This window comes from Equus przewalskii, chromosome 14 (genome assembly GCF_037783145.1).
Source record: "Equus przewalskii isolate Varuska chromosome 14, EquPr2, whole genome shotgun sequence".
Classification (NCBI taxonomy): Eukaryota; Metazoa; Chordata; class Mammalia; order Perissodactyla; family Equidae; genus Equus; species Equus przewalskii.
Window position 1 is genome coordinate 11,829,261 of NC_091844.1, and position 9,979 is coordinate 11,839,239.

Genomic DNA, 9,979 nt, shown 5'->3' on the forward strand with positions numbered 1-9,979 from the left:
AGTGAGTGTGTGTGGGAGTGAGCCTGCCTGGGGTGGAAAGGGAGGGAAACTCCTTCCAACCAAGGCTCCTGGCTGCCCGCTGGCCAGAGACCAGGCGTTCGAGAGAGCCTGGGAAACCAGTCTTTCGAGAACCTTGCCCAGGTACTGGTAAACCAGCCCTGCAGCATGGAAGCAGCTCTGACTGTACCCTCTGGGGAATGCTCCAGCAACACCAGGCTTAACCCGAAGCAAAACAGGCTGGCAGCGGCACACCCCAGCCCTCTGGGCTACCTTCTTGTCAGCCACACAGCACTGCCCAGCCCTGAGTCCGTGGAAATCCTCCCAAACGCTCCTCCCAAGAAGCCCAGGGATAAAAAAGGATTTCATTTCTTATCAGAGGAAAAATCTGAAGAGCCAATCTAAGCCGTGCTCCAAAAAAGCAGGACACAAAATTGTACGCAGACAATGATTTAAACGTGAAAATACAAATGGGCAGCTAATATGAGAGCGTGGCCACAAAAATGAAAATGGTTTTGATCTTGCTGTTTGTTACAAGATGTTTTTAACCAAAAAATAAAATTTAAAGTAAATTTCTAAAAAAGTTATTACAATAAATCAAAATATTAAAAGTGGTTCTTTCTAGGTCACAGGCTCATGGATTGTTTTGTTTAGATTTTTGTGTGTTTTCTAAAGTTCTGATGATGAGATAGATGCATCACACAATAAGGAGGAGTCCAGACTCCAGTCTATGCAATGAGCCAGGAGTGCTTTATGTAGCCACAAAACTACAGGATGTCTTGGCACGCTCAGGGCTGACAAGGGGTAACGGAAGGCACAGTACAGGCGAGCACCTAAGGGCAGCTGTGCCTGCAGGCAGACAGAGGGACTCGGAGAAGCAGGGGAGAGGGGCCGGGTCAAATGGCAGGAACAGCACCAGAAAGCTACTCCCCATCCTCTTGGCTCAGGGCCATCTTGGGCACCTCTGGGAAATTCGATAACCCTCACATCCTCATGGCAAGTTCTGCTGAAAAGTTCCAAAAATCCCTAAGACCAAAGGAAGGCTTAGAGAGAGCCAGCTGGAGGACAAGCAAGGGAACTCATCCCTCCGCGTGGGCTGGGTTGAAGAAACCTGGTGGCTCTGCTAAAATCAGTCACCAAGACAGTGACAGAAGGGCCTGGGCCATCCTCACCTTCTATACACACTCTCCCTGGCTGTGCAGCCTGTCAGGAGGGTGTCTGTTAAACGCTCTTACTGCCCCTGCCCGTGAGGTGCCATTCCCTTCCCTCAGAGATGCCCTTTCTGTTCAACGACCCTGGCTCCTCTGTCTGACAGCACTCATGTGGGGGGCGGGGAGGGATGGAGAGAGAAGGCACACGGTCGGACCTCGAAGCCCCTCCAGAAACGGCTGAGAAGCAGTCACATCACGCAGAAGCGGTTTTACCCTAAGTTGGCGCCAAGGACGGATAAGCTCATTTCTTGTCCTGTGGTCTTGTCCCCGTTCTCGCAGAACACGAGCCACAGAAGTAGAAAATGCCATGTCTATTCACCCTTGAAGACCCAGCTGAAATGTCACCTCCTTTGGAGTGTCTTCCCAGACTTCTACGGACAAGACAGGCCTCTGCTTCTGGAAAGTCCTCTGCCCCTTAGCCATTTATCCTGTCGGACAGTTTCTGTGCACTCATCTATTTTCAAGGTTAAACATCTCTTCGATACCTCCCATCCTGACCAGAGGTGTCCAGAAAAACTCTGGAGCTGGGCTTTCTCATTAAAAATATAAGATTTTTGAAAAGTAAACACCAGGATGATCTCACTATGATCTAAGAAGCTCTTATTAGGGCCGACACATAAGGCAGCACCTTCCAGTACACAAAGAAGAGCTCTAGGAAGAGAACTGTAAATGCAAGACTGGTGAAACTGCTCCCAGCTCTGGCTCCTCTGGCAAAGCCAGCCCACAGGCTGCAGATGCCAGCAAGGGGAAGAGGAGCAGCCGCCCGCAGGCCGCACTGTACGGCCCTCCCCACAGTGGCCATGCTCCGTGCCCCCAAGCACCCGCTAAAGAGAAAGAGAGGAGGGGCCTGGCCAGCGTTTTGTCAGCTGCCCTGCTGGCACCTCTACCCTAGCAGGCAGCTGCTGTCACTCTCAGATACACTTGCCCCCGGGCAGCTTCTGGAGATCAAATCACCAGCTCAGTTAGAGACCATTTCCAGGTGGCGCTATCTGAGACCAGGTGGATGGCTGCCTTCACTCCCACTCCTGAGGCTGCCCCCTCCCAGCACCTTGTGACATAACTGTCCCATCCTACAGTCTGTGCTCAGCCCTTGCCCCATCTGACCTCCCCAGGAGGCTCCCAAAACCACACCTGCTTAGCTCTTTTCTCTCTCCAAGAAGCCACTTTGGCCAGGCTTCTACATGTTTCTCACGTTCTGCCTGCTCTCAGCTGACTTCCAAAGCTTTCAGCTTGGTCCTGGCCTCACTCCCAAGCCCCTACATGGGCACGTTCACCTGCACACTTGCCCAGATGGACTTCACCCTCATGCTGCTCACTGTGGTCCAGGATCAGAGGCGTGGGCATCATCCAAGAGCTTGTCAGAAATACAGACTCCGGCCGCACCCCAAACCCACCAAGTTCAAATCTGCATTTTAACAAAATGCCCAGGCAGTTTGGGCCCATGTTCAAGTGTGAGAAGCTCTGGTGTACACAGTGCTGGGCACAGAGGAGTCCAAAATGGGGTCACGCCATTATTATTTACCATCACTCCCTTCCCTCCACACTCACCAACTGTCGCTGCTTCTTCCTCTCCCAACTTCCATCAAATGACATCATCATCAACCTGAATCCCAAGCTAGAAACCTCAGGTGTTCATAACTACTTCCTGGCCCTGATTTCAACATCTCTGAAACGATCAGTGAGTCCTGTTATTCTGACCTGAGAAGCATCCTTGGCCCCTCGGCACTGCACCACTGAGCAGGGCACAGCCAAGCTCTGCTGACACGTCTGTCTCCCTGGCAGACTGAGAGCTCTGTCAAGAGGGCTGTTTCATTCCTCTCTGATTTCTAACAGCTTGCACAGAGTGTGACACACAGGCTTCAAAAAACTAGATGTCTGCTGAATAAATGAAGGAGCGAATAAACAGAAGGAAAGATGATACTTAGGGTGTGTCAGATGGTAGAAATCAAAACGAATGCAAAAATTATACAGTGTTTTTGCTTGACTTTGTAAAGGTGTTTCAGGAATAAAATTAAGAAGATAAGGGATGGGGCCGGCCCGTGGCCGAATGGTTAAGTTCACGTGCTCCACTGCGGCAGCCCAGGGTTTTGCTGATTCAGATCCTGGGTGCGGACATGGCACCACTCATCAAGCCATGCTGAGGTGGTGTCCCACATGCCACAACTAGAAGGACCCGCAACTAAAAGTACACAACTATGTACTGGGGGGCTTTGGGAGAAAAAGGAAAAATAAAATCTTTAAAAAGAAAAAAAAAGAACGGCAAATGTGGAAGGAGTTAATAAAATATTTCTAGCTTTCCCCCCTCCAATTTATAACCCACCAACTTTCTATGAGGAGCAATAACAGTTCCAAAGTCACCTAATGGATCAGTGACCCAGCTGGGCAGAGTTTAAACGAAGCTCTTTACAGGGGGCTAAATGGTTATAAAGTGGGTGGGGAAAGATAAGATGACTAAAGATGAGCTCAGTCCCTGGGAGGGGCAGAAATGTCACAGAGGGAAGGGCACTGCAGAAAGCTGAAAGCTGGGCTTCAGTGTGGGGCTTGAGCTTCTGATCTCCAGGGGGAGAGTTCATCGATTATAGTGCTTTGCTTCCAGAGTCTGAGAGAGCATCTGCGATAGAGGAAAAATACAGCTGAGCCAGGAAAAGTCCAAGGAGCCTTTATTCTAAGATTTCAAGCTGTAGACAAACCCAACCACAACACCCAGTACTGCAAACAGTGCTAGGCGAGGTTTTAGTCAAAGGACAAAGGTTCAAATCACACGAGCCTCTCGGTGGCCTCACTGCTCTCACCAACTAGATGGTCTTACTCCTGAGGTCCTGCAGCACCCAGCACAGGCCTTGCACACAGTACGAGGGTCAACAAATATCTAACGATAACTGGCCTGAGTTGGGAGGCGGAAGCAGCTGGGAAGCCCTAACCTCCTTGCCTTAGTCTTAGGCGGAGCTCAGACCCCCATGCCTGCACTGACTCCCCAAGCTTGCCTCTAAGTGTGCAGGAGCATACTCATGAGTCACGCTAATGAGGGAAGCTATGTAAACTCCTGATGGTCAAAGACCACTTATTCACAGAGAAACTGAGGCACAGGGAAGGGGAACCATGCATCACACTCAAGACCCCAAACTCTTTCTCAGTTGCTGAGCTGAACCATTAATAGCTATGTCATTACAAGAGCTCCTCCTGTCTTTCCTGGCGCAGCTAGGCCCCTGGAGAACAGCACAACACCCATTTTTCTTTATCCCTTATCAGCTCCTCAAAATTCTAGCACTTCTGGAACCGGGATAACTCTCAAATCTGACAAGTCATTCATTGATTCAGTGACTTTCTCCTGAGGTTTTACGATGTGCCAAGAACCATTCTAGGGGGCAGGTACACAGGAGTGAACAAATAAGGAGCCCTGCCCTTTGGAACTTATATTCTAGTGGGAGGAGACAGACAATAAACAGCGTAGTAAATTTATAAATTACATAGTTGTTAGAAAGTGATACGTGAAAAAGAAAACTAGCACAGGGTAGGGGAGACCAGGAAGGTCAGGGTGGAATGGGGGGTTACAGTTTTAAATAGGGTGCCAGGAAGGCCTCACTGAGAAGGTGAAGTTGAAGCAGACATGAGGGAGGGGAGAGCGAGCCACATGCATCTGGGAAAGAACATTCCAGCCCAAGTGAATAGGAGGGCAAAGGCATCAGGGTGCAAGCATCCTGGTGTGTTCAAGCACAGCAAGAAGGCCAGTAGGGCTTGCCGGACAGTCGTTCATTTGTTGTTCATTAATTCATTCATTCACTCATTCATTTAACACGCACTCACTGAAGACTCATCTCTTCACCAGGCACTGAGTGGCAAAACACTAATAGGCACGATCCCTACCCTCAAGGAGCTCATACGCTGTCGGCAGGAAGGAGATAAAACAACCTTAAAAGAGGATTACACTCAGAGCAGAAAGGCTCTGGCAGAGGTCAGGGCCCTGGCCCGACTTGGAGGTGCTGAATCGTCCACCGAAGCACAGGACAGACCCTCAGAGAGATGCTGGGCTAGTCTCAGCAGGCAACCCCAGCTCTGATTTTGATGCTGCCGACAACGCTGGCTGTTGGTAACCTTGCTCCCTTGTTTTTCTTGGCTAAAAAAGAAGGCTTCCAAACACCAAATTTGTAAAGGAAATCTTTTAAACTGCAGATGTGCACTAGGGGTTTGCCATGTCCCAGACAGCCTCAAACTAAAAAGGTAAATGCCAGATGGAAAGACGTGGAAGAGCCCACACTGGGGGGAGCCTGGGGACCAGGAAGTGATGATGGCTTAAAGCCCCGGGGTGTGCTCATCAGGGATGACCATATCACACTTGCAGGGCTTCCTGCTGCACTGGGTAGACCATCCATGGAATTACCAGCATCCCCTGGGCTCGGGTTTGGGCTCAGGCCGCAGGCCTCTGTTAAGGCGGAGTGTCCAGGGGACTAAAATGTGCATCTGGAGAGTTCCACTCAGCAGAGCTCTGGCCTGAGAGATGCTAGCTCTATTTACCCAGCTTCATGAAGTGGCACTTTTTTACAAGATGAATCCAAACGTGGCCCTGTTAAGACCCAGGAAGCTCCCACTCTAGGAGAGCTGAGACCTGCTGACCAGAGGCTGGGAGCCCGGCCAAGCCAACCCATATTGCTTGGTTGGATCCAGATCTGGGCTGAAAGATGCAAAACGTGCTTGCTGGGTGTGTCACCAACAATGTCCCAAAGACCAGAGAGGTGATGAGGAGGAAACGCCCTGGTGAGTCCTGACCAGGTTCCTGACCAAGCAACAAGAGAGAAGTCCTCAGAGCCAAGAGGCTGCAGAGTAGAGGTGGGGCACAAATCCACACTGCTCTTCTGTCCCAGGCTGCGGTGCCTGGGGGAAATAGCTTCCTGGGTCTGCACCCCCAAAGTTTCCCCCAGGTTATGCCATCACCACCAGATGTCCACATCCCTCCAGTTCCTGAGAAGTGAGGCCGCCTTATGGGGCTGTCTCCCACTTGGACTTATATTACTCAAGGCTTCTCTCAGCTCTGATGCTGGGATTCAGTCTGTCAAACTGAAAACAGGAGGGGACCAACCCCCGACCCTGGCCCCTACCCGAGCATCTTTTCAGACCAAATCTGGCAAGGCCAGCTCCTCCCTATTCCACTCTACTGCCCACTGACCCAGCCAGTTCCAGTCTCCCTTCCACTCACTGTTCTAGAAACAACTAACAAGGGTCCAGAGCTTGCTCTCAGCTAGGGTGCAGAAGTCGCTCCCAGGCCAACCTAGGTCTTAGTCAGCAGGAGCTCTACCTATGGGAAATGAAGCAAAGTCCCCGGGTTTAGGATGAGCTCCCTCCCCCTCCCATTCCTTTATAAAGAGCTTCCCTTTCTGCCTCCTCACTCCCTTTGGCCTAGGAGGGTTTTACTCCATAATTGGCTTGTTTACTGCCACTCTGAGAGGTGGGAGGAAAGTTCTGTTGGAAGTAAGGAAAGAGGTGTGTGCCCTGAGCTTTGAGGCTGGTGAGTAAACTCTCCAAGCGCCTCTCTAACTACCTGAGAACTGGCCAAGAACCCACGTGAGAAAAAAAAACAAGGCCACGCAAGGCCGGCTGAAGATTCCAGCAGACCACAGAGGGGAAGCTTATGTTTGGCGCCTGGGAAAGACAGAACAATAACCAAAACTTAATCTGCTTGCTTCTGCTGAATAGTCAAAGCATTACTTGGCATTGTTCTGAGTGGGGAGCCAACTAGAGACCTCCCAATTCGGCTTCTGTGGGCTAGGAGCTCCAGTAACAGCATCCCCCTGCTCAAAAACTTTCCACAGCTCCAATCATACTTAGCATCCTTTCAAGGCTCTTCCTGAGGCCGCTAATGACTCAGCCTCTCGCCCCGGCACTGATGAGCCGAGCCCACACCCAGCTGAACAGGACCACTTGCTGGGCCACAAGCACAGCCTTTGCTTCCCCACTCAGATCCTCTGCTCATGGGGTTCCCTCCACCTCAAGTACCAAGTCTCCCCACCTTTTAAGGCTATCCTCAAATGCTCCCTTCCTTGTGAAGGTTCTCTCAGTTCCCTAGCTCCTTCCCTGCCCCACCCCAATCAGATGCGCCACTGTGCTCTCATCTCCTTGCCCTGGTGCTGGCCTCATCTAAGACGTCTGCCTTACTCTGTCCTGCTTCAATAGCTCCCTGAGGCCTCGCTCTCTCCCTCCAAGGGGGCAAGTGTGTCACTCAGCTTTGATTCACCTGAAGCATAAGGCACAGTGCCTGGCAGACAGCAGATGCTTAAGAATTCTTTTTGCTGCCCCAAATGCCATTCACCTCAGAAGCAAAGGAGGCGATTGGGCAAAGGGACACTATGAGCAGCAGATGCAAAACAGGCAAGGGTACAGAGGAGTGACAAAAGTTCACCGGGAGAGCTGCGCCAGGCCTTACCCTTCTTGAACTCCTCCAGCATGGCATCCAACTTGGTGTCATGGAAGACAAAGTGCACTGGGTGGTTGTAGAAGCGGGTGATGGTCTTGAGGGGAGTACAGTCATCGGGGTCCACAAAGGCCAAGTCTTTGACATAGAGAATATCTACAATATTGGACTGCTCATCTTCAAACACGGGGATGCGGGTATAGCCGCTTTCCATAATCTCCGACATCGTGTTGAAGTCCAGGATGGCATCACTGCGGATCATGAAGCAGTCTTGCAGCTGGGTCATGATATCCTCCACAGTTTTGGTCCGTAGTTCCAGGGCACCCTGGATCATATTTAGCTCCTCTTTCACAAGGTCATTATAGGGCTCTGTCACCTTCAACATCTCCATCAGCTTCTCCCGATTGTAAACGGTGCGAATCTCCTGGCCCAGAAAAAAGTCCAGGAGCTTGCTGATGGGGAAACTGAGGGGGAAGGTGAGTAGCATGAAGAATTTGGTGATAACGATAGTGTTGGCACCCACAGCCAGCCCGTGTCGGGAGCACAGGGCCTGAGGTAAGATCTCCCCAAAGATGACAATGCCAATGGTGGAGGAGGCCACCGCCATGACTCCAGACCCAATGAGGTTGTCTAGAAGGATGGTGAGGGAGGTGTTGACCAGCACGTTTCCCAAGAGCAGCGAGCAGAGCAAGTAGTTGCCCTTGCGCCGGATGGGCTCGATCTTGCGGGCATAGCGCCTCTCCTTCTGCGTGCCACAGTTCTGCACGATGCGCAGCTCCATGGGGTCCAGGGCCATAAGCCCCAGGTTGAGGCCAGAAAATATGCCCGACAGCACTAGCAGCACCATAATGAGGAGGATGTGCAGCCAGAGGGGTAGGAACCTCCCATTCTCCTCCACCATAAAGAGCAGCGAGTCGTTCTCCGTCCACCTCTGCCAGGGCCCGTCCACTCCGGCCCGAGTGCACAGTGCATACAGCTTCATGTTCTCGCTCCTCCGGAGAAACTTAGTGAGCACCACCAGCATCCCTGACGTGTTTTCGCGGGTCACGTTGACCAGCTGCTTGACGACCAGGTCTTTGGTGAGCTCGGGGCAACTGGTAGAGTTGCGGACGGTCTCGGAGTTGTCCACCTCGGTGAAGGAGATCAGGTTGCTGGAGATAGAGCCCAGCCTCTGGCCGTACAGCCTTAGGTTCACCGTGCTGCCCTCGGACACGAAGATGATGCCTTCCTGGTTCATCCCACACGATTTGTTGCAGCTCGCCAGCCTCATGCCCAGGATCGCGCCTCGCTGGGGGTCGCCCTGGCCCCGGGCCTCCCGCGCCCACAGCAGCACCAGCAGCACCAGCGCCGCCAGGAGGAGGCGCCCTCGGGCCGGCCCGCCGCCCGGGCGCCCGCCCCCGCCCACCGGCGCCATGTTGCTCCGGCTCGGCCGCCGCCGCTCCCCGCGCCTCGCCGCGCGGCCCCGCTCGTGCCGCCGCTCCTGCCGCTGCGCCGCCGCCGAGCCAACTGCCCGGGCCGCAGGCCTGACGTCAGGTCTGCGCCCCGCCCGCCCCGCCCCGCCAGCCCACGCCCCTCATTTGCATGGGGGCCCCGCCCCCGGCGCGCGCCTCCAGCGCCCGCCCTTAAGGGGGTCCGGCGCTTAAGGTGGAGCGGCGCCCGAGCGCGGGAGCCGCGGGCGGAAGCCGCGGGCGGGCGCCCGCCCCGCCCCGCCCCGCCCCACCCCACCCCACCCTCCACTTCGGCCGCCCTTCCTCGCCGTCTTGCTCGCCCACTCGGCGTCTGCGCGGGTCCAGCTCTCCTCCGGCGGGACCCACTCTCGTGGTCGCGGAGTTCCTCGTCGGCAGCCTAGCCGGGGCCGCGTGCCCTGCGCCTTCCCTTCCCCAGAAGTCTGCAGCTCAGGGAGTGTGTCCCTTGTCTGCAGGAACCTCAGAAGCAGCCCTACGTTGTGCTGCGGCAGAAAAGTGCTTTTCCTGATATAAAACAAGAAAAGTGGATCCTGAGGGCGGAGGCCTGCGGGAGGCTTACGAAGCCACCGGCATTGCAGCCTGCCCCTTGAAGACTTTTCTGGCCACCCCTCTCCTGGGGGGTTTGCTGACCTTGTCCCAAGGCCAGAAGAAGCTTCCCCCAGCGCCAGTCTGAGAACTGAGAATGAAGAGTGTACCTGCAGAGAGAAGGGCCAGGGTGTGGCCTGGCCTTATCTCATGTCGTTTCCATTTAGGACACAAATATTGAGCCCCTACTGTGTGCCAGGCACTTGTTCGGGCTCTGACAATATAGCAGTGAATAAGCCGAAGTCCCTGCCCACTGGAGTTTACAGTCTAGACCAGAAAACAGGCAATAAACAAGTAAACGCAGAATGTTTATTCAA

The 9,979-nt window shown here is 53.4% G+C and overlaps 1 protein-coding gene across 2 annotated transcripts in view; it reads right to left on the reverse strand.

Annotated features, from left to right (window-relative positions):
• The window catches only part of CNNM4 (cyclin and CBS domain divalent metal cation transport mediator 4), a 35,375-nt gene extending 26,251 nt beyond the window's left edge, over positions 1 to 9,124 (reverse strand). For both annotated transcript variants that reach the window (XM_070573546.1, XM_008536027.2), the window contains exon 1: positions 7,624 to 9,124. In XM_070573546.1, coding sequence (XP_070429647.1) covers positions 7,624 to 9,025 — 1,402 coding nt within the window. In that variant the 5' untranslated portion in view covers positions 9,026 to 9,124. The remainder of the gene's footprint in view (positions 1 to 7,623) is intronic.
• Between the last annotated feature and the right edge of the window lie 855 nt (positions 9,125 to 9,979).